The sequence below is a fragment of the Lepidochelys olivacea genome (assembly GCF_965140295.1).
Source record: "Lepidochelys olivacea isolate rLepOli2 genome assembly, chromosome: 9".
Lineage (NCBI taxonomy): Eukaryota > Metazoa > Chordata > Testudines > Cheloniidae > Lepidochelys > Lepidochelys olivacea.
The window spans coordinates 67,239,549-67,264,828 of NC_140419.1; the positions used below are offsets into that span (position 1 = coordinate 67,239,549).

The 25,280-nt window shown below is 40.6% G+C and overlaps 1 protein-coding gene and 1 long non-coding RNA gene across 2 annotated transcripts in view; one reads left to right on the plus strand and one right to left on the minus strand.

Annotated features, from left to right (window-relative positions):
* The window catches only part of DIAPH2 (diaphanous related formin 2), an 813,565-nt gene that overhangs the window by 401,384 nt on the left and 386,901 nt on the right, over positions 1-25,280 (minus strand). Inside the window, exon 23 of the mRNA XM_084638844.1 lies at positions 9,013-9,142. Within this exon, the coding sequence (XP_084494970.1) occupies positions 9,013-9,142 (130 nt within the window). The remainder of the gene's footprint in view (positions 1-9,012; positions 9,143-25,280) is intronic.
* LOC311526125 lies at positions 17,083-23,320 on the plus strand. The gene is made up of 3 exons (XR_014712951.1): positions 17,083-17,218; positions 22,136-22,222; positions 23,069-23,320. It is a non-coding gene; the product is annotated as an uncharacterized lncRNA (long non-coding RNA).

Below are 25,280 nucleotides of genomic sequence, written 5' to 3' on the forward strand. Positions count from 1 at the left end.
TCTATCAGCACGAGCATCTCACAGAATGTTGTCTGGACTGGACATATGCTGTAAGGATTGACTTTTGGGTGAGCTCTGTACTGGACTGGGAAGGAATTTGTCAATAAGTCCAGGCTATAGATTGATTTTTATATTTTTTCTTTTATCTGTAACTTTGTTTTCCAATCCTTTCACCTTCATCTATTTTGGATCTTTATCTTAAGCTGTGTTAAATATACTAGTATTTGTTTTTTACTACAGACACAATCAAGTGCTTGTGTCAAAGAGTGTTGAATTGAGGGGACACTGGTAAACTAGGGTGTGGTGCTTCCAGGGAAACAGTGGATTGGCATACATTGCTGGTAACCAGAACAAAAAGGATTGGGCACTCAAGGGTAACAAAGCAGGGTGTGTAAATTGCTCGCCTGCAGAGGGTGAGAGAGGGGCTTACAGTAACCCAGAGTGGAATGCTTGTGTCCCCTGCAGCCAGTAGCTCCGGGAGAAGTATCCCCAGTGGGCACAGACAAGACTCCTTCATGCTATAAGTAGGTGATAGCGATTAACCCCACACACTCCAGTTAACCCCACAAAGTATCACAATGGATGTATCCAAACCCTAGTTAGAAGGAGAAAAGCCTGAGGAGCCCAGCAGAGCCCTGTATAACCATATTTTAAATAGAGTATGCCAGGAATGACCTCTCAAGATGTCCAAACTTGAGAAAATGTAGTTGTTATCAAGAACCGCCATTCCCAAGGTGTTTGTAACTCTGAGGTTCTACTGTACATCAAAAAAGCCTTTTCATGTCCTCTGCCAATACCTTAAGGAAGCCCCTCAAAATCACCACAGGCAATTGGTAAGAAGTTAACATTTTGTCCACAAAACTCAGAATGTACTGGGCAAAAAGCATTATAAACTACCTGTGCTTGTTGGCCCTCGAGCACACTGACATTGATCCTGTCCTAAGGAATGTAGGTACAGGATAAGATGCTGTATTTCAATAATGATCTGAAACACTGTCAGTGGGATATGAGAGAATGCAGATAAATCACCATAGGATGATAAGAACAATCAAGAAAAATCAGAAGGTTTCAGGAGCTACTGGAAGAAACACAAGAGAATTCCAGTGGATGTGGAATTTTTCAAGCACCATTTTTCAAAGAAGTCTTTTATAAACATTTATCTGTGACTTCCATACTTAAAATAAATAAATAAATAAAAATCAGAATAACATGGTTTCACAAATTTGAGAGAACAGTTTTAATAATGTTGAAATACCATTAGTACCCATCACCTTCCAAAAACGTTGTCCCACCACCCTGACTACAGAAAGTCTTCTCTTTCACTTTTTCATATTATTGTGCCACACAGACTGTGCATGGTATGCAGACGAAGATGAATCACGGACCTGTTCTTGCTTCTATTTCATCTGCATTTGTGCACCTCAGGGGATCAGTGCTGTGCAAAGGTGTGATGTATACATGAAGATGAAAGTTGAACAGAAACTGATGCACAAACATATTGTTTGAACCTCGCAGAGTGGGTGCTCTTCCCAGCATGCCCCTAATTAGCTTTCTCAAACAGACAAAAGCTGTAGTTCTTCTACTTTTCCAACAACTAGCACTAAACACAATCAAATGTACTTAACTAAAATGCACTATACACTGTAACCATATTTTTTCTTCTACACCACACTTAGTACAGAACACATCAAAGAGGGATACACTGGGCCAAGAGTTTTAAGCAGAACTCCCCACAGAAAATTGTTGTCTCAATATAGGCACAGCACATGAAGAAGGAAGAAAACAAAATGATGATTTATGAATAAAACATGTTTTTTGCATCAAACACAATGAATTTTGAAAAAGGTGGCTATTCTTAGTCAATCTACTGTGTAATTGTTACATAACATGACTAATATTAGTAAGTAAAATGCATATGCAGCATGTTAGATGTGCTAGTGGTTATAGATAAGACTCCCTTAGCCCTTTCCTAAACCCTCATTTGCAGATTTAGAAACTCAGCCCAAATGGATTTTTGTTGTCAGACTCATCTTTTGTATGCAAAAAAAGTGCAAGACATTAGTCAAAAATTTAACTCTCCTTTGGTTTCCTTGTAACTACAGTACAAGTTCTGAATTCATAATACAAAATTGATAGCTTCCTATGGCAGCATTTTTCACATTTTATTAGAATCTGAAATTGATGCAAAAAAGTTGCAAACAATTAACAGCAGACTATAGTAAAATGAACACTGCTGAAAGAAAATGGTAAACTATTCCTTGACTTTAGCAAAGCTTTTGATACCGTCTCCCACAGTATTCTTGCCAGCAAGTTAAAGTAGTATGGGCTGGATGAACAGACTGTAAGGTGGATAGAAAGCTGGCTAGATCATTGGGCTCAATGGGTAATGATTAATGGCTCCATGTCTAGTTGGCAGCTGGTATCAAGCGGAGTGCCCCAAGGGTCAATCCTGGGGCCGGTTTTGTTCAATATCTTCATTAATGATCTGGAGGAGTGCTAGATATGCTGGAGGGTAGGGATAGGATACAGAGGGACCTAGACAAATTAGAGGATTGGGTCAAAAGAAATCTGATGAGGTTCAACAAGGACAAGTGTGGAGTCCTGCACTTAGGACGGAAGAATCCTATGCACCGCTACAGACTAGGGACCGAATGGCTAGGCACCAGTTCTGCAGAAAAGAATCTAGGGGTTAAAGTGGATGAGAAGCTGGATATGAGTCAACAGTGTGCCTTGTTGCCAAGAAGGTGAACAGCATTTTGGGCTGTATAAGTAGGGGCATTGCCAGCAGATTGAAGGATGCGATCATTCCCCTCTATTCCACATTGGTGAGGCCTCATCTGGAGTACTGTGTCCAGTTTTGGGCCCCACACTACAAGAAGCATGTGGAAAAATTGGAAAGCGCCCAGCAGAAGGCAACAAAAATGATTAGGGGGATGGGGCACATAACTTATGAGGAGAGGCTGAGGGAACTGGGATTGTTTAGTCTGTGGAAGAGAAGAATGAGGGGGGATATGATAGCTGCTTTCAACTACCTGAAAGGGGGTTCCAAAGAGGATGGATCTAGACTGTTCTCAGGGGTAGCAGATGACACAACAAGGAGTAACGGTCTCAAGTTGCAGTGGGGGAGGTCTAGGTTGGATATTAGGAAAAACTTTTTCACTAGGAGGGTGGTGAAACACTGGAATGCGTTACCTAGGGAGGTGGTGGAATCTCCTTCCTTGGAGGTTTTTAAGGTCAGGCTTGACAAAGCCCTGGCTGGGATGATTTAGTTGGAGACTGGTCCTGCTTTGAGCAGGTGGTTGGACTAGATGACCTCCTGAGGTCCCTTCCAGCCCTGATATTCTATGATTCTATTGGCTAGGTTGCGTTAGTACATAGAACACTGCCTACTGTATTTGTTTAAAAATCACTTTGCCTATCCAGGATTATGGAAAGTGAGTGAGTGTGTGTGTTTCCTTTAATAGGAGAGTTAATATGGACAGTGACAAGTTTAGTTGGAAACTTTCTGGGCTATCAGCTTGCACACTACTGAAGTAAAGAAATGTATGCAATATTTCCCCTGAAGCAATATGAATACAACCCACGAGGCAGTTTTCATGATATTGCTGTGTACTGTGACTAATTTTTACGACATAAATTCCTGATCTTCCAAGAGTATGGACCATATTTATTATGGATTCTAAAAGTTTAGTATACAGGAGACACTGCCTTTGGCAGATGTCAGTTTAAATATCTGAATGGCCAAGAAGTATTTAATTCAAAACCCACAACAGCAGCTTTTGATTCTGTAAGACTAAGGTAACTGTTTAAGAATACTTTACATATTGTATTGCAAAATTAAAGGGGTTTACGGAAGGGCAACCAGAATTATTAGGAGTATGAACTCTCATATGGAAAGAAAAACAGATAGTGATTGTTTAGGACTCAAATAACAGAGGATATGATAAAATAATGAATGAATTAATAATGAATAAAATATAGAATAAATAGAGAAGGTAGATCAAGAAATTCCGATCTCAGTGTCCCATATGCAAAAACAAGGGGACATTCAATGAATAGAAAAGGTGGCAATTTAAAAACTGATACGAGGAAATATGTTTTCACAAAACACAACTATGAAATTCATTACCACAGGAAGCAGGATGGTGTTGGGACCAAAAGTTTAGGAAAATTAAAAAAGTGATTGGATAACAAGAATATCCAGAGTTACTTTAGTTAATGCTAACAAATTCTGGAAGGAATATTGACCCTCATGCAAGGTATAAGCCAGTGGATCTCAAACTTTTGTACTGGTGACCCCTTTCACATATCTTTGTGTGCGACCCCACCTTATGAATTAAGAACACTTTTTTACATATTTAACACCATTATAAATGCTGGAGGCAAAGCGGAGTTTGGAGTGAAGGCTGACAGCTCACGACCGCTCCCATGTAATAACCTCGGGACCCCCTAAGGGGTCCCGACCCCCATTTTGAGAACCCCTGGTTTTAGCCAGTCTTTAGCTATTAAAGATTAAGATGAGTTCTAAAGTGGGGGGGGGGAGAGGAAGCGGCCTACTAAATGATTTCTTAATCCCCTCTCTAAAGCATCAAGTGCTGGCCATGCTCAGAGACAAGGTCATAGAACAAAGAGACCGCTTGGTTCTGATCCACTATGGTAATTCCTGTGTCCCTATGTACATTTATTAAGTAGTGAATTTTGGGTTCCAGTACATTTCCTAACATGTGCCCACAACCGACTTGTGAATAACTGGAATTCTTCCAGTATAGTCATTAGATGTCAAGGTTTATATGTAATATGGAGAATGAATTACTCTATAATGGTTAAAAGCCCTAAGGATGGTCCCTATGGGCCAGGGTTAATACATTTGAATACAGTGGTATTGGAAACCTCACACAATCAGTGCTCTCAAACCAGACATTGTATTAGCTCTAAATTAATTTTTGTGAAGTATATTACGTTTAACTATAATACTTATAATAAATAGTTAAAGAGACAGATAGACCAATCCATTATAAAGGCCACAGAGGCTGGCAATAAAACAAAAAGGGCTTTTAAAATACAGGGTTATCTAAGTTTTCAGCTTTTAATTTTTATTTCTTATTGAAAACAGTATTTCTTATGCAAATCAAGCCAACATTATTTCACAACTCCACATTGTTTGTCATGAGAACCACTAATGTTGTAAAGATTTAATTAACTTTTAACATTTTTGGTGGATGAACAGAATTATGGCAGACAGACTGTACAGCAGCACAGCCAAATTATATAGGGTCGTATAGATGATGTTGCTATTGACTCTATTGCGTGTATATATATAATTTCTCAAAAAGTAATTTTCATTATCAGAATATAATAATTTTAAAGTAAATCAAACTGGGAATTTATACTATTTGACCATGCCCATTTCATGTACTGTTTTTTTTGGTGGGGTTTTCTCAAATGCGTAAAATAGAGTGAAGGATCAAGTTCTCTCCTGATCTAACTCATGTTTAGTTAAATACTTACACCAGAAACTAATATTTAGGGCCATGGTACATTTTTTTTTTATAGTAACCCTTCAATACTTTACAAAATGCTAAGACTTTTGTACGACACAATCACTCATGAAAATTCAACAATTTGGGGTTTCCACATGACATATTTGGAGAAACCTGTTGCCAAGTTCTTACATAAACAGCCACATATTTATAAACAAACAAAAATCAGCATAAATATGATATCTCCAGAAAGAACTTGGGAAGTTGTTTCCAAAACAAAAGGGGGGGAATAAAAAAAAATGCATCTCTTTAACAAACTCTTGACACTCACTAACTACTTATTTCCTTTAAGTGCAGAACATATTCAGTGATTGCGTGGCAAGATCGGTACTGGAGATCTATGGATATCAATAACTACTTGGCAATTTCCAAGTGTAGTAGAGATTGTACTCAAAGTGAGACTGCAAATCTGGTCTCATGCAGGTTTTAAACAAGTTTTGTATGATAAATTGTACAGCCAAGAATTAAGGGCAAAAAATATTAAAAAGTGACAGAATGGCCAATAATAAAACTCTTAAGTTAACTAAGAGTTAACAGGCAGCACTAATAAGATATAAGAAAGAAAGTTCACACATCCATAACAATAAAGGAGACAAATTATTAATATGACAATGTGAACATACAGACAAAGGAAATATTTTTATCTTGAAATTTAACACATGCATACAAGAACAAACAATTTTACTGCAGGGGAAGAGAGGGAAATGTTGAGACTAACCAGTGCAAGACCCAATTTAAGTAAACAAAAGAACAGAATAAAGATGGAAGAAGCACTATTATTGTGAGTGTACCTGATCAGATCATTTACACTTCAGAGGGCTTTTGGCATGGCAAACTATGTTTTATGTTTAGCTTTATTTTGCTTATTGTGGCAAACGAGGGAATTATGTGTATTCTTTTTAATAAATATTTTAGGCACTTCACTTTATCAGTTTGCTATTATTCTGCCTGACTGCAAGGAGTTCAGTCAAAAAAGGCTGTTAGGAAGGGAACAAAATATTGGCAAAGATAAGGTGGAGTCTAGAGGGCACCAAGGATCCTTAAGGAAACAATACGGAAGCTATAAATTGGGGAATTACCCTCCCTGACTCCAACCAGGCTGGCAATTTCTCTTTCCAGAAACCTTGGATCCAAGGGGTTACTAAAATCGTAATGATGCGGGTCTAGGTAAGAAGCGTGAGGGGATGGGATGAGGAACTTGAGTGGGTTGTCAGAGGCTGTCTTAGGGGCTGACAGAGACACACTGAGGAAGATACACAGGAACTGCAGCAAACAGGCTCTCTATCACCAGCCCTGAGATGGAGGTAGTTGCACTGAACAGAATGTACCAAAGCTTGCAAGGAAAGATTAAGGTTTAGGCAAAGAGAAATATGAGCATAAACCTTTATTGGTTTTGTACCTTTACTCTGCATACTGTGTATCTTTCCATAAATAAATCATACCTTGTTTGAAGATGCTGTTTTTGAGTCACTATAATCAGACCTCTAACCCTGCCCTAGAGCTATGGGGGAGATGTGTGTGTGTGTAGCACAGTGCTGCCAGAACACCACTGTGAAGAGAGTTGGGCCTGTTGGATTAACATAGCTGGTAAACAGAAAAGCTGCAGCCCAAAGATCCAGTCTACCACTGTAAGGCAGTAAGGGGGGAGAGTAGCAAAACCTATGTACTTGACAGGAACTAAAGGAGGCCTAAAGCACAGCTGACCCTATGACTGTGACATTAGTATTTTAATTGGGATCTTTAATTTTGTGTAGAAGTACTTGTGCCTAGAAAGGTACATGCTCACCAACTGTCACCATTAATACATCACTGTTTACCCACATTTACCACACTGATATTTGAAATAAGAAAAAAAGCCCATTCATTCCCCACACTTTAAACAGATCAAACTTTTGATACCACCGTAAACAACCTTAAAATAATATTAATTGATGGCAGTATAATACCTACTGTGTGAAAAAGAATTAGAGGTGGCTTTTATTCTCTGCCAAATATTGGGATAAAGGGTAAAATTTCCAAAAGTAACTTAAAGTCCTAAATGACATTCATTGAGACTTAGCCTCATGAAGATTTCTCGAATATTTGTTTTTAGCTCAACGTTATGGTCCACTCTTACCAGCACTGACAGATATGAGTTACATTACATAAATGCAGAAAGGTTTGCAGAATTGGGCTCCACAGTGGCAGGCTACAGTTTTAAATGTTCTTTAGTTAACAGTTGGAATAGTTTTTATGTTAAATTATGATAATGTTGGGTATTAACATATAAGACAGATTCAGTAAGGGTCAAGCTCTGAGTTCCTGACTCAGTTTTTTCTCAAGCAAACTTCCATTGATTACAGCACCTCAGAATTTAACCCAGTATTTAAAGTGTGCAAGAGATCTTTCAGGAAGATTTTGCCATTTTAAAACCAGGCAAGTGACCTAACATTTAGGTTTTGTAAAGATAAATTGTTTAAAGACGCTGGACTAAATATGAGCTTTTTTAATTTAGTTCCAGTAGAAATTGTTTTTTAATTAAATAAATTGTACAAACGACAAGTGACCTCTATTTTTATCTGTTTTACTGGGAAAATGATAGAGAGCATAACCTCAACCTTTTTTTATTCTGGTACCTTTTTGAACCACAGTTTCTTATTCATTTGATAATACTGAACAATGCAAAATACAAGAAAAAAATTACTCTGTACTAAGTCTATTGTTTCCTTGATTATAGCATCAAAAATCACAGGCTTGTAATATGGAACAAAATATCTGTAAATGTGTAACACCACTTATAGTAGTTACCTCTGAGCAGAGACTGAAGTGTTTTGCTGTTACTTGTTGATCAATAACGTTAGCATTCAAAAACATAGGCAGTATTTGTCTGAATAAAAAACACAACGCTCTACAAACCTGACAATGTGAATGAATACATGGGTAAAGACCTGACCAGTAAAACTGCGTTTTGGTTTCAAATCCCCAGTCATCATCTATCCAAACAGTCCTGGAAAAATCCTTCAAAATGTCCAATGACTACTAATGTAAGGAATTTTTATACTTCTGAGGACTTGACTAACTGTCCTGTAAAATTAAGATGTCTTGGTTTCCTTGCAATTTGAATTAGATAATAATGATTTAAGGAGATTTGACTATTTAATTGTGTATGTTGTGATTACATATATGAACAATAAAGCAGGTCTTTAAAACCATTAATGGGGAGCTGAAAATTATTGGGATGCTGATGTTATAAAACTCCTTGTGTGAAGTTCAAAGTACTTCACTGTAATGTGCTGTGTTATCTCACTCCACTTAAAAGCAACCACTCCCTGTACCTTTTCCCAGGTCAATAAACAACCAGAAGAAGAAAAATCCATGAGGATTATTAATGCTTAGAGGTTACATAATCCTACAATCTAAAATTAAATGTTCTGAGAGCATTCCATACCAATACAGATAAAAACTACTCTAGATATATTATCTACATGCTTACCTTTGCTTGCACTCTCAACATGTTCCAGTTCGTCTGTGAATTTTAAGATGTCCCGATAATTCTCTTCACAGATTTCAGCCAGAAAATGCAAGAGTGTTGTTTTTTGATTTGATGATTTAGTATCTCTAATCTGCAAAGATAAGAGCAGAGTAAAGACATAAGGAAAGAATATATTATTTAGCTTTATGAAAATGTTTTCTTAAATCTACTTTAAGATTTATTTTAATTCACTTAATTAAAGATTTTAGTGAAAATTATCTACATTTCCAACTTGTGAATGAAATTAAAAATTGTTATGATCCTCAAAATCATTTCCTTTAAAATCAACCTTAGTGTGGTTTCTAAAACAATGTTAATCATATAAAAGATCTGAAATATTTGAAAAATCCAAACACCATAAATTTTTAATTTTTTTTTTCAGAATACAGAGATGCGTGGTTCTGCACATCTGTTTCAATGTCAGTTATGCTCAGTATGAAGTGCAAAGATGGTCCACACAAAGGGGAGGACTGAATGTTGAAACATTGTTAGTCTAGAAGTTAAAATATTGTTAGAAATTGAATAGGTTATTCAATTCACCTTTCTAAATGAATTCCAACTTCTAAAGCAATCCCTCTGCTGCATGTATTCTGGGATACAGTGCCCCCTAATCTACGTTTGCTCTTTTAAGCTCTCAAGGGAGAGGTTAATGGAGCTTCTTCCCATCATAAATCCCAATTACTCATTTAAGCAAAATCCAATAAGTAATCAATCAATCAAGATGGAATTATATTAGTGTTTCATAACCTATTTGGTTGGTCCTTCACAGAACGTTTGAAATTAAGAACTAAACAGCCTCCTCCCAATCCCCCACCCTCTTCTGCAAAAAGAGAGGTGAAAAGCCCAAGAGATCCAGACTGGCTGGCTAGCAGGAGAATGAGAGAGGGAGTAGTTTCAATATCTCATCATGCTTTCTGCTCTCCCATGGAAATGTCTCTACAGGAGCTTGCTGGAGATTCTTCAGACTCAATGAGAACAAATGGAGACATGGCCTCTCTCCATTCCACTGTTCCACCACCAACCATATATGGGGGCTCCTTGCATGGTCTGAATCACTCCCCATTGAAAGAAACTTATGGACAGCAAGAATCATGGGAAAGTTGTGGCACTGCTAAGATACACGGGTTCTGACAAATTTGCAGATAACCACTGATTTTGGGGCCAACCCCCATGCTAATTCCCATCTGTATGTGTTTGGGTGTCTAATGAAGAACCCTATGGATCAAAGGGAATCATCAGATGATGCATTTAAGTCTCAGCTCAGAGTTTCTGTATCCCACCCAACAATGAAGGATTCCATTTCAGATGGCAAAATTTGGTTAACTCCACAATGTGAAGAAAGGGGAAGCAAAACATAACAGTGGCATCTACTTCTTCTAAAAATACAACTAAACAAAACATCATCCAGAGGTCTCACAATCTATAACCCTCTGACCACTACATACAACTACAAATACTTATGCTACACAGCCTGTTCCACCTTCTATTTAGCTGTGACACACTAAGTACACTTCTCAGACCTGAATAAGAGCTCTGTGTAAGCTTGAAAGTTTGTCTCTCTCACCACCAGAAGTTGATCCAATGAAAGATAGTGTCACCTACCTCGTCTCTTCGTCTCCCACCCATGCAGGTATAACTCAAAAGTGTTTGTGTGTATTCATTTTAGATTTGGCCGATATAGAGGATGTAATTATTACTTGCTTGCAAGGATACTAACAGCACAGAATAACGCAGATACAGACTGCACATAATTATTTTCAGAGACTTTTTCATCGATGAGCATTACTATCACAGATGAATTTGTAAATGCTTTTTAACCCACCTTGACATCTAGTGCTTTGTCTAATACAGACTAAGCTACAGCATATCCTGCAAATGAAATCAAGGATTTATTTTAAAAGAATACATAAATATGTGCACAAAATCTCCAGTTTTTTTGTCTCATTCTGCAAATTGTTAGAAGTTATAATTCTATAATCCTCAGATGACAGGTTTGCCCTGCTGATATTCATTTTAATGCAGGCCTTTCAGCTTTAAGGATTTACCCTGTTAAGAATGAGTACACTCCATAAACAGGTTTTTAAAAATATAGGATATTGAGGCAATTAGAAAGCAATTTAATTCATACTGATTTGGTTACTAAAGACCAAAAAATGTTTAGTAATGGTATGCAGTATAAATCAGGTCTTAATGTATTACCGCACCATCTCCACAAAAGTCCCCTCCCACCCATTTTTTTTAAAAAGAAAAAAGAAAAAAAACACCTAAATTCAGTTCCGTAGCCACTAAATTTAAAAAGTAAACTAAGTTTAATTATTTCTTCAAAGGGTTTAACAAGAAAAAAAAGATTTATTTTTCAGTGTTGCATCATCACAGAGTAGGTAAAATTGAGTTAATTCAAATGGCTAAAAATTTATCTTCCCTTCAGACTATCAGAGCTGGGTTCTGTGGCACGAATAAAAATACTATACTAAGTCTGTGTTGGTATTTTACTGGACTACTTAAACACCTTAGTATATTCTCATACTGTTAAAAATCTTGGACAGCACTGTGTCACAAAGCTGATCAACTGAATTCTGTTAAGTGTTATTGGGGTGACCAAATATAGTTTAAGGATTGCCAATGACAACAAAAGAGAAAGCATGCAGTGAAATCTACTTGTCTAGGCACTCCTGCTGCTCAGATGGAAACAGTGAGAAGACTGATTTAATGAAGTTAATCTTTGCCTTTTGCACTGTATACTGGGCTCACTAAATAATATCTTTATTTAATGCACCTTCTTCAAGGTATTTATAACAGTTAGGTAATAGAGCTAAGAACATATCAAACAAATATTATTTTCAGGTGGGTTTTCCTTTATAATTTTTACTATTTAACAAGTTAAGACCCACAAAATAAAACAACATGAAACTCAGTCCTGAAGTCCTACATAGGAAAAACATCTAACTTGGCTGAATTAATCCCCAGTGGAACTCGACTGACAGGCGTTCCACAATGGGTACATTTATGCCATTGTCGCCATTATCTTTAGTGTTATGTTTTATGCTTCAGAGGTATGGCTAAGATTTTGTCTTGAATATTTAGTAAAAGTCACGGACAGGTCACGGGCAAAAAAGAAAAAGTCATGGAAGCCGTGACCTGTCCGTGACTTTTACTAAAAATATCCCTAACAAAATAGGGATGTGCAGATCCTCACACTGCCTGAAGTGGGGCAGCTATGCAGGGGCTAGGAGCTGCCTGTAGCAGCTGGGGGCTGTGAGGTACCCACGACACCTGCAGCTCCGGGGGTTCCTTGCTGCTGCTGGGTACCCCCGCCACATGGAGGGCCAGGAGCCAGGAGCTCAGGGTTCCCCCACCACCCATGGCAGCTGGGAGCTATGGGGTACCCCACTACCAATGGCAGCCTGGAGCTCCGGGGGGCTGCCAGAGACACTGGGGGTACCCCACAGCTCCCTGTCCCCACAGGCTGTAGGGACCCTGTAGCTCCCAACCACCTCAGGCTGAAGTCCTGGAGGTCACTGGAAGTCACTGATTCTGTGACTTCCACAAGCTCCATAACTAAATCATTGCCTTAACTACAGATAATCCAACTGATTACCAGCAACAGGCAAACAATAATAAACAGTCGTTTACATTCAGTGACAATTAATCAAGCATTGTCTAAACAAGTAATTATCAGTATGACTGGGACATTATAACATGAAGTTTCCTAATAGCTTCCATTCTAAGGCCTGTTTTCAGTCTCTCAGAACTTTTAATCTCTTAGGCTGAAAGTCTTGTCTTTGTCACAGACTTTGTCAGAGCATGATTTTTGACCCCTGATCAGAAACAAATAGTACAGCCATTTTTGAGTTGAGTTCAAATAAAATAAAATCTATGACCTTCCTATCCCACTGCTCTAGTGCAATATTAGTAATATATGGTTTTAAAGTCAAAGTAGGAATTTGGCTGAAAACTGATCATCATGGGTGAGAGATACTTTTTGAATGTTCCAGTAAACACTGGTTTTGATTTGGCCATGTTATAATGCTTTGAGATTCATACTTTGTAAGTCTGTAGTACACTTACTTTTGATTCTCCTACCAAGATTCAGATTTAACGTAGGTTGTGTGAGTGACATGCACATGGCCGCACACACACACAAACACAGAATGAGCATACTTGATTCTTTGGACACACTACGAATGCTCTGAGGGTGAAATTAAATCATTGCACACAATAAAGACACAAGTCCTAATCACAAATTAAGTCCACTCACTGACATTCCACAATCTTGGGATGGCCTTTTGCACAGTGATGAACTGCACACTGAACAAGGTAGGGCTCGCCAGGTGCAAGTTTTAGATGAACAAATACATTTAAAAATGAGCCACAGATTTATGCTGCATTATGTTAAATAGCCAATGAATGCAGAAAAGACTGTGTAAGTCAAGAATCAATGTAAGTGTTTTTCTGAGCAGCTAGGTATTTGTTGAAAAAGCCTGGACAGCTGAGATTTAGTCACTGTCTTCTCAAACTGAGAAATGTCTTATTTGGGCTATAAGATAAAAGCTACATCTGAAATAGATCACTGATTTTTTTTAAAGATGACAGACAAGGAAAATAGTGGCAGATGAGAAGATTATTTTTTTTCTCATTCTCTTTACACTTCTCACTGTAGAGAAGTGCTTCGAGGCAGATTTACAGTACATTAACATTAGAACAAATACCTATTGAAATGTAGTCAGTAAAGCTGATCTTATTTCAAGGGAAGTAAAAAAATCCCCAAAACAAACATATGAAAATACACTTTAGTAACACATCATTAGGGCCAAATTGTTCCTAGGGCTTATGTGGCCATGCAGTGGAGTCGGTGGGAGTAAGAACTGTCCCTCCACTATCAGAGCCCTCATTAGTGTCCTCCAGGTTTTGACTCCAAGCATTTCTGGGAATGCAAGGGATGCAGCCAAAATGTTCCCGCATGGGAACACGGGAGAAAACAGATGAGTAGTAGGCAAAGCATTAGCTGGCAGAATTTGCTCATCAAACAGGATAGTGGTGGTAAGCTGCAGTTCATAAAGGGGAGCCCCTAATTACTCCTTTCCCTTTCTGAATGCATGTGCTAGGCTGTGCTATCTTTAAACATTAAAAAAACACTCCCTTCCATAGCCAGGAAGAGAAACCAGGATAGCCAATTCTCAAAATACTGATGCTGCATAAAAAAAGCTGAGCACAAAACTGGCAAAGTGTGTTGCATCCCATCTAATGGATGCTTCTGGGCTAGGGTTGCCAGGTGTCCAGTTTCTGACCAAAATGCCCAGTTGAAAAGGGACCCTGGTGGCTCCGGTCACCACTGCTGACCGGGCCATTAAAAGTCTGATGAGCAGCACAGTGAGGCTAAGGCAGGCTCCCTGCCTACCCTGGCTCCGCGCAGCCCCCGGAAACAGCAGCATGTCCCCCATTTGGCTCCTATGTGTAGGGGCAGCCAGGGGGTTCCACACTGCACACTGCACCTGCCCCAAGCGCCGGTTCTGCAGCTCCCACTGGCCAGGAACTGCGGCCCGTCCGCCTAGGAGCTGAAGAGGGGACATGCTGCTGCTTCCAGGAGCCGCCTGAGCTAATAGCCGCCCCGAGCCTGCACCCCTGACCTTTTCTGTGCCCCTAAGCCCTGCCCCAGCCCTGATCCCCCTCCTGTCCTCCGTACCACTCGGTCTCAGCCCGGAACACCCTCCTGCACCCCAAACCCCTCATCCCCAGGCCCACCCCAAAGCCTGCACCCCCAGCCGGAGCCCTCATCCCCTCCTGCACCCCAAATCCCTCATCCCCACCCCCACCCCAGAGCCCTCACCACCTCCCACACACCAATCCCGAGCCCGCCAGGTGAAAATGAGAGAGTCAGTAAGGGTGGGGAGAGTGAGCAACAGAGGGAGGAGGCGATTGAGTAAACGGAGGGTGGGGCCTCAGAGGAGGGGTGGGGGAGGGCAAATGTGTTAGATTTTGTGTGAGTAGAAAGTTGGCAATCCTACTCCGGGCACTGGGACACCTCACTGTCTCCTGTTCTCTAAATAGCCTAGTCACCTGTGGGTTGTAATACTTTAGTCTAATTTTAGTTGTTGGGTTTAGATGTGTGTGGTGTTGGTGGCCTGTGATATACAGGAGGTCAGACTAGATAATCTGGCGGTCCCTTCTGGCCTTAAACTTCATCATCTACAGAGAGTAACACCACAGTACCTGCTACCAATTACACCTTTAGCCCAAACATTCTGGGTTCCAACTCTGCTGATAGCCCACATAGGGGTAATTATGGTTTTGGGGTTTGTTTTTTAATTCCTTTTCAGAGAGATGTAGGAAATTGCATGCAAAAATGACTTAACAGAAAGTGAAGATTCCTAAGTCAAGCACTCAAAAGTAAGTAAAAGCCAGAACTAAGGTTGCCCTGGCAACCTTATTTTATCCTTGTTGCATAGGTGCATTGTAATGGTGTTGCCCACTATCTCATAGGTAGTCTGTGGCAAAGCCAAGAACAGAACATGCCTCTGTTGTGTCCCAGCCCAGTGTCTTTAACACAAGAAAACATCCTTTCTGTTCTTGCAACCTTTTACTTTAGTCATCATTAGACTATGCACTAAATAGAGCATGACTCTCGTAGAATAAATAATATATGATCGTGTAATTAAACCTCTAATAAAGTGTATTCTCAAGGAGATCAAATTAAGGTAACACATTTAGCTTTAATTCAGGCATTTTCTACCTTGCAGCCATAACATTATCTTTTAATGTACTGCTTTGTATGCAATTTCCTATGTAAGTCTTTCATTATTTCATGATAAAAATATCACACATACTGCCCCCCATGGGCAAAATCCAGGGATAAAAGGAAATCTTGGAAGTCGTCACTGCATGCGCAGGAAAGGAGAGGATTCATTTACATAAGGTCCTTGTTTTCCAAACAGCTCCACACCTAGACCCCAGGCTGTAAGCAAGAATCCTATTCAAATCCACTCTGCTTCATGCTCAAACACCATCAGGATTGGTCATTCCAGTCTCCCTTTCTCCCACATTAGCATGTAATTTGGCAGAAATGCTTACAAGGTAAGTGTTGTTTCAAATGTAGTAAATTGAAAGAAATAAAAGTGAGACTAAGTTCAATATGCATTTAAATAAATAGTTTTACAGTTTGGAAATATTTTTTAAAGTTATGCAAATGTGTCAGTCTGAATCATTAAATTATTAAAGAATTGAAGAACGGAAATGATAATACTACACTATCAGAACTGCTAATATACCACCAATTAATATAACATATTGCAATTTTAATTGTAATTTTCATTTGGCCAGTAAGTAACTGATCTCAGAGTGTAATAAAATCAATGCTATCTCCCTCATCTTTAATAACTTTATGAAATGGTGCAAGAGTATTAAAATCTTAACACGGCACTTGCGTATACAGGGCTTGCAATGCACTTTACTAATTTAATGCAGTTCTAGTTTGGTTCAGTTTTTTCCCAGTTCATTTATAGCTAAAGAAGAAGTTGCTGGTTAAATGCTATCAAGTTTAAATATGGATAACTGATTTTTATGACAAAGTTATTTTTCATAATACATTGATTTTTTCTAAATTTGCTCAGATTTATGAAAGAGATCTTTGTGTGCATAGTATAATTGATAAATTTCAACAGAGCAACACAATGCTCAATAGGAATTTATTAAGAACAACTTTCAGTTGAACGGCAAAGCACAAAATTGGAAAATCAATAGTAACAGATACATTGTCAAAAACGTCAATGATTTAAATGATTTAAAATCTCATACATACAGAACATAAAACTTGTGGCATGGACATACCAATCATCTAGTTTCTGAACTCTCCAGTCTTCAGGTCTATGCCTCAGAAAGAGATAAATCTTCCTTTATGTGTAACATTCTGGTTGAGTTTTGAAGCCATATGTCATAAATATAAAGGGAAGGGTAAACCCCTTTGAAATCCCTCCTGGCCAGGGGAAAGCTCCTCTCACCTGTAAAGGGTTAAGAAGCTAAAGGTAACCTCGCTGGCACCTGACCAAAATGACCAATGAGGAGACAAGATACTTTCAAAAGCTGGGAGGAGGGAGAGAAACAAAGGGTTTGTGTGTCTGTCTGTAGTCGTCTTGGCCGGGGACAGAACAGGAATGGAGTCTTAGAACTTTTAGTAAGTAATCTAGCTAGGTATGTGTTAGATTATGATTTCTTTAAATGGCTGAGAAAAGAATTGTGCTGAATAGAATAACTATTTCTGTCTGTGTATCTTTTTTGTAACTTAAGGTTTTGCCTAGAGGGGTTCTCTATGTTTTTGAATCTAATTACCCTGTAAGATATCTACCATCCTGATTTTACAGGGGGGATTTCTTTATTTCTATTTACTTCTATTTTTTATTAAAAGTCTTCTTGTAAAACACTGAATGCTTTTTCATTGTTCTCAGATCCAAGGGTTTGGGTTTGTGGTCACCTATGCAAATTGGTGAGGCTTTTTATCCAACATTTCCCAGGAAAGGGGGGGTGCAAGTGTTGGGAGGATTGTTCATTGTTCTTAAGATCCAAGGGTCTGGGTCTGTAGTCACCTAGGCAAATTGGTGAGGCTTTTTACCAAACCTTGTCCAGGAAGTGGGGTGCAAGGTTTTGGGAAGTATTTTGGGGGGAAGGACGCGTCCAAACAGCTCTTCCCCAGTAACCAGTATTAGTTTGGTGGTGGTAGCGGCCTGTCCAAGGGGTAATATTTTGTACCTTGGGGAAGTTTTGACCTAAGCTGGTAAAGATAAGCTTAGGAGGTTTTTCATGCAGGTCCCCACATCTGTACCCTAGAGTTCAGAGTGGGGGAGGAACCTTGACACCATACATCATGCCACAGCCATTTGTAAAAAGCTTTAGAGGATCTGCTTTTTGGTTTGGCTATTTAGGAGCATAGAGATTGAAGTAAATGTCAACTTGAAAAGCAAACTTCATTCTGAAATTTTTTTTACCTACCATTGTTACAAATGACACCTAAAAATACTGTAACTGAAAGACTGAAGATAAACTATCCAAAGCACAAGATATTTTTACTTTGTGTATTTGACAGCACTTATGAATAGTAAGTTTTATTGTTTCCCCACCATGGTCAGTCACTTTCCCATATATTTATGTGGGTCTTTTACATATCAGCAGGGGGGAGGTAAAAAAAACATTATGGAACTATGATTTCAAAAATACACAAAATGGCAAGTTCAGCACCAGAAAGAGTGTGTGTGTGAGATCTATATATTTAATTGACTAGATTTCTAGTTGACTGTATCTCTTTAAATGAACTTAGTTTTTCAAATATTCTTTGCTACTAAATGTCTATTCTTCATCCAACTATATAAATATGGGAGACTGGGACATAAGTACATGGTTTGCATGCCACTTCTACTATCAGTGCTTATGTAAATGTTTATGTAAAATGAGCTTTCTGAAATGTCTTTAGTAAACCGAGAGCTGTCAAAGGATTTAATAGAAGAGAAAAATAACTTTCTAAAAGTCAAGTAACTTAAAACATCTCTATCCTAAATGCCTGATAGAGACAGGTGGGTGAGGGTGGAGGATGGCAAGAGAGACTATACAATTGAACAGGGATGAAAACAAATGTGTTATATAGAATTTTCTCTACACAACTTGTAGCAAAGTTGTCAACTCAGCATGCCCCCTCCTTCTGGTTGGATGTATCATTGAAGCACCTTTTATCTCAGTTTCCCCCACATTCATTTGGACTTTGCTGAACATAAGAGTGACTTTGCCCTCTAGCCAGACCACTATACAGTGTTCAGCCCTTTCTGTGGCCTCAGAGTCTTTTTCCAAAAATCCAACATAAATATAAGCACAGCCACACCTTCAACCCAAACGGTCTCACAGCTGGCAACCATCTTGTCAGAAGCATGCCTCTGGTGCTTTAGACTGTGCTTCTGTTCCTCAATCCACACAACAATCCAGGGACAGGCCCACTACTCCTCACACATTCAGCTTGTGTGACATTACTGACGTAACCTGTGACTGTATAGATCATTGGTGCAACCATAGTTATATATCAGCAGCAAATATTGTACAAAGGTTGTCATGTAAGGTGTCTATGGAAAAGGTTATGATTTGCTAATTATGATTATGCTATCTGTGTGTGCGTGTGTATCATTTTTTGTAGCTGAAGTTCTGAATATTGGCTATGTACTTGTATATCAATGTGTTTTAATTCTAAAGTAGCCTTACTAAAGCATTTGGTCAGCTTCTTGAAAAAGGAATTTACATGTTAAGTGCCCAATCAAGAAACACTTAACTGACAATAGACCTTGGAAGACTCCAATCCACATAAGAAGTCTTCCTGAAGACATTCAAGAGAGCATATGGGCAATGGCTACCACCTGTAGCCATGTGACTCCAAACTCCATTTTGTGGTAATTTTCCACAGTAAAAACAAAGAGGTGTTCTTACACCTGGAGGAGACTATAAAAGGCAGCTGCCTCATCTCCATCTTATCTCCAATACGGCTTCATACCTCTGGAGGAACTTTGCTACACTGAAGCTTCGAACAAAGGACTGAATGACCCATCCCAGCTGTGGATGTACTCCAGAGACTTGATTTGAATATGCAGTTTATTCTATCACTGCCACAAGCCTGAACCAAGAACTTTGCTATTACTGGATGTAATTGATTCCATTTAACCAATGCTAGCTCTCATCTATATCTTTTTCCTTTTATGAATAAACCTTTAGATTTTAGATTCTGAAGAAGTGGAAACAGTGTGATTTGTGGGTAAGATCTTATTTGTATATTGACCTAGGTCTGGGGTTTGGTCCTTTGGGATCAAGAGAACCTTTTTTCTTTTACTGGGGTTTAGGTTTTCATAACCATTCATCCCCATAATGAGTGGCATTGGAGGTGATACTGGAAAACTGAAGTGTCTAAGGGAATTGCTTGTGTGACTTGTGGTTAGCCAGTGGGGTAAAACCGAAGTCCTCTCTGTTGTGGCTGGTTTGGTGTCCCTTAATAGCAAAGGAACCCCAGCCTTGGGCTGTAACTGCCCTGCTTTAAGCAATTTGTCCTGAATTGGCACTCTCAATTGGGACCCACCAGAACAGCACCGTTCCAGCTTGTCCTCCAGCTTGCCCTGGGAAAGGATTTCTGCTCTTATCTCCTTCCTCATTCTCAGCCTTACTTCAGGCTGCTTCTCAGAGACACAGGTAACTCCCCACATCCTCTCCTCCATTTTTTGTTTTTCCTCTACAGAGGCTTACCCAACTCTTTAGGGAAACAAGCCCTGCTCTCCGCCAGCTGGGCTTTATTTCCAATTAGGCCTGTAGCTCTCCTGATATAAGGAGGCAGGTTAACCCAGCTTTTCAGGCCCATATTAACCCTTTCACGGCCTGTGTGAGTAAAACACCTCACAAAATTTAATAACTTACACATCAAACATTCTTTCTATAGAATTTGTAAACCTACCTATACAATTTCATAGAGGAATTGGGGAAAACCAAGATTCAGGGCATCATTTGCAGGGGAAGAGGAGGAAATGTGACAGAGAGAAGGAAATGAAGAACAAACTCCTATGATATTCAAAACAAATTGAAAAATTTGCTCTTCATTTCCGTCCGTCACATTTCCCACTCTTCCCCCCCAATGCTTCCCTGCATCTTGACTTCTTCCCTACCCGCTAGATACGCTGGCAACTTCTCTTCCTGCTCTCCGAGACACAAAGTACTACTACTCTGGTGATGACGTGCACCTCTTTGAAGAGGATTTTATTTTTTTTTCTTCCTACTATGTAGCAGTAGCCCCAGTAGAGGCTGTTAAGGCTTGGTTTTCCTAATTTTTAGCTGCATTTACAGAAATCTAAATTCTTTCAAATTTGCAATGAAGAGTCTATGCAACAGCTGAAGACAAAAGAGAAGAGTTAACACCATATGAACAAATATAGACAACTGCTTGAGGATGAGTTACATACGAGTTACATAGAATTTTCCTGTAGAGGTAGGAAAGGATTAAAAAACACACCAAAAGCTATTTCTGAGTTTAGGAGAGATTTTGTTGAAGCTTTGTAGTTTACCTTTAAACTAACTCTTAAATAATGTAGACCTCAATTCTGCAACTACTTGTATGTATAAATTTATTTCCATGCCTAATCTAACGGACTCTATTAAACTACTTGCATTACTAAAGATATGCACATGCCTAAGTGTTTGTAGGATGAGGGCCCCAAGCCTTCTCAGTCAAATTTCCGGCAGTTTAAACTTGTACAAAACTAGTTATGATTGTGTGCACTGTTTTGGATTAGATGACAAATATAATAAAATCAGGGACCAAAATTATGGTTGCCAACCCTCCAGGATTGTCCTGGAGTCTGAAGCAAGAGCAGTAACTGACGTTCTTCGAGGTGAGTGTCCCTGTGGGTGCTCCACTCCTGGTGTTGGTGCGTCCCTGTACCTTCGCTCAGAGATTTTTACAGCTGTACTCTTACTGGTCACGCACACGCAGAGCCTGCCCCCACTCCTCTGAGTGTACCTTAATAGTACGCGTACGTGACTGGTCTCCTCAGTTCCTTCTCTACAATGAAGGCTACCCCAACTCCGAAGTAGAGGAGAGGAGGGTGGGTAGTGGAGCACCCACGGGGACACTTGTCTCCAAGAACATCAGTTACTACACAGGGTGAGTAACCTCCTCCTCTTCTTCGAGAGCTGTCCCTGTGGTGCTCCACTCCAGGTGACTTAAAAGGGGTATATCTCAAGGAGGCAGGGACTTGATATGGATAGGGAAAGGTATGGATAGAAGCTTGTTTAGAGCGTGTACATTCAGACTGTAAATCGTGGCCAACCAAATTTGCAAACACCTCATGTGTAATTGTGCATTTTTGACCACGAAAGTCCATGAGGCCATGAGACCCAATAGTCGTAGACAGTCTAGAGCAGTGACCTGAGGACTGTTGCGAAGTTTCGTGGCCAGTAGTTTTATGGTGTTGAAGCGGTCGGGCGGGAGAGATGCTAATCCCAACCAGGAATCAAGGTGTGCTGCTACGAACTCCAGGTGCTGGGTCAGAGATAACATGGATTTGTTTTTGTTTATTTGTAGGCCGAGGGATAGGAAGCAAGCGACGGTGAGCTGCATGAATCGAAGCACTTTGTCGAGTGTTGCGACTTTGAAAAGACAATCGTTGAGGTAAGGAAATATTATGACCCCTTGTCTCCTGAGGTAGGCAGTGACTTCAGCTAGGAGCTTGTAAAAAACATTTGGGGCGTTGGATAGGCCAAAGGGTAGCACCCTGTATTGAAAATGGGTTAATCATGGGTAAAACGAAGGAAACATTTGTGGGTCGCATGTATAGTCACATGAAAATAGGTGTCCTGTAGGTTGAGGGCTGAAAACGAATTGCCCTGCTCCAGCACTGGGATTACGGTGGTGAGAGTAACCATTTTGAACTTTTGTTTTTTAATAAATTTGTTGCGCCGCCTGAGGTCAAGGATTGGTCACCATCCCCCCGTCTTCTTTTTGGTTACGAAATAATGGGAATAAAACCCTTTCCCTCTGTGTTCTTTGGGCACAAGTTCCACTGCTCCCAATAGAAGAAGGTGTTGTACTTCTTGGAGGAGCAGTTGCTCATGAGAGGGGTCCCTGAAGAGTGATGGGGAGGGTGGATGGGTAGGAGGCAAGGATATGAAAGGGATGGAATAGCCAATTGTGACGACCTCCATAACCCACTGGACGGTGGTAATGTTTTGCCATTGATGGGAGAATGGCCACAGGTGGTGTCCAAAAATAGGGACATAGGGTGTAAGCACTGAAGTGGGAACGTTGTTTTCTATACACCTGACTAAGGCTTCAAATCTGCTTATTAGTTGGAGGGGATTGAGATGCTGTCAAGGAATTGGGGCAGTGATCCTGGTATCTGGGTCTCTGCTATTGCTGTTTGTTGTTGCTCGTGTGACCTATGGAATTGCTGGGTGTATGTGGGGTACTGTGGGCGCTGGTAAGGTTGATTTCTATATTGTCACCTTCTGGTTGTAGGGGTTTGAATCCCTAGGGACCGGAGAGTTACCCTTGAGTCCTTCATTGAATGGAGTATGTCATTCATCGTGGAGGCAATGAGTTTGTCGCCGTCGAAGGAAAGATCTTCGATAGTACTCTGGACCTCTCGAGGAAAGGAAGAGGAGGAGAACCACGAACCTCGGTGCATGACAACTTCTGTAGCAGTAGATCTTACTGCAGTATTGGCTGCATCAAGGGCCGCTTGAAGAGCAAAATGTGAGATGATTTGTCCCTCAGAACCTAGAGCTGTAAATTGTGTTTCTTTTCTTCCGGAATGTCATCAATAAAGTCCACAAATTTGTTGAAATTTTTGTGGTCAAATTTTTCCAGAAAGGCAGTATGATTAGCAATGCGAAATTGTAACATAGAAGATGCGTATACTTTACATCCGAGCAGATCTAATCGCTTCCTGTCCTTGTCGGATGAGGTGGAGTGGGGAAACTGATGCTCGTTCTTTTCGTTGACTGTGTCTACTGCCACCGAGTTTGGCACTGGGTGAGTGAAAAGGAATTCAGACCCCCTGGAAGAAATGAAGTACTTGCGGTCCACTCGCTTACAGGTAGGTAGGCTTGTAGTGGGAGTCTTCCAGATGGTCTTAGCAGGTTTCAAAAGGGCTGGGTTGATTGGTAATGCAATCCTAGAAGGAGAGGGCTGCAGGATGTCCGTTAACTCATGCTGCTGTTCAGGAGCCTTCTCCAAGCTAATTCTAAACTCACTGGCAACTCTTTTGAGAAGTTGTCCAAAGATGATGGGGGAAGAGGAAGTAGGGCTTCATCAGGCGTAACAACTGGGTCTGCTGGGTTCGAGGCAGGTCGTGACAGCTCCTGCAGTTGTGACGGTGCTGCCTGGTCCCTTACATCAGTGGCAGGATCGTCAGCTGGTGGTGGCGGGCAGGTGTCACTCCTGGCTATGGTGACAGAGAGTGTGGTCTCAAGGATAAGATGCCTATGGAGCCCAACATTGCCACTGTGGTGGGAAGGGCATGGGTGGTGCCATCCAGGGGTTTACACACCACAGGGCAGAATCCTGAAAGTAGGATGAGGTAATTTTTCTATGACCTCTATTGATTGGGGTCTGAGGATGGGAGATTTGATTTGGTGAAAACTCACCCTGAAGTCCAGCTTCCTCATCACTGGAAGAAGGCTGTCCGGACCCTGACTGAGCATTTGGAGAGAAGCAGGCATTAAACAGGGGTGACTGCAGGATCGGTGACACCAGCAGGTCCCTTGACTGTGTAAATTGGGGTGCTGGAGCTCCTCTGTGAGGTGAGGGCTGTGCGAGGGGAATCTGCTGTGAAGAAAGGTTCCTCTGCAACCATGTCCTGAACATTGTTTCACTGCCAGTCAGCTCAGCGGAAGATGGGCTGGGAGAGCAGGAATAGCCTGAGGGGAAGGAGGGGGTTGTGTGTGTCAGGCACGTCAACATGTGTCGGCACCGCTTCCGTCATGGTGCCAAACGATGCCACGAGAGAGGAAGGCAACTGGAAGCCTGAAGCCTCGGCACCAGAGCTTTGTGCTACAGCCGCAGCTCAGGCAGGTTTCATGTGGCGCCGTAGGAGCCCGACACGTCAAAAGTGCTCAGCTGGGGCAGCACAGGGAGGGAGGCTGTAGACCTGCCCGGAGAAGTCTTGCCCCACAAAGAACTCTTTGCAGGTGAGAGAGGGTGCCAGGTTTTTTAAAAATCTTTTGGTCTTTCTTTGAGGCAGGGTGGCTACGGAGTCGGCGACTGGGTCTGAAGCTGACCCTAAAGATTTCTGAAGAAGGAGAAGTTTTAATCTCAGCTCCCTGTGCTTACATGCCCTGGATTTAAGCTTGCTGCAGTGGGCACATTTTGGGGGGACGTGGGAGTCCACCAAACATTTTATACATTGTGAATGGCCATCTGTAATAGGGATGGCATCACTGCAGTTAGACCAGCGCTTAAAGCCTGGGGAGCCAGGCATATCGGAAGCAGCTGCCACTGACAGGAACAAAGAATTTTTTTGTTGTTGTTGTTTTTTGGTTTAGAGAGAAAAAGACAGGAAAAGTGGTATCTAAGTACTACTGGTAACAAACAGACTAACAGGGAAGGTATGTGAATGAAGGGAGAGAAAGTCTCTTACAAGTCTGCTGAGCTCTGTCTTAGGCCGTGGATGTCAGAGAAGGAACCGAGGAGATCGGTCGCACATGCGTACTATTAAGGTATGCTCAGA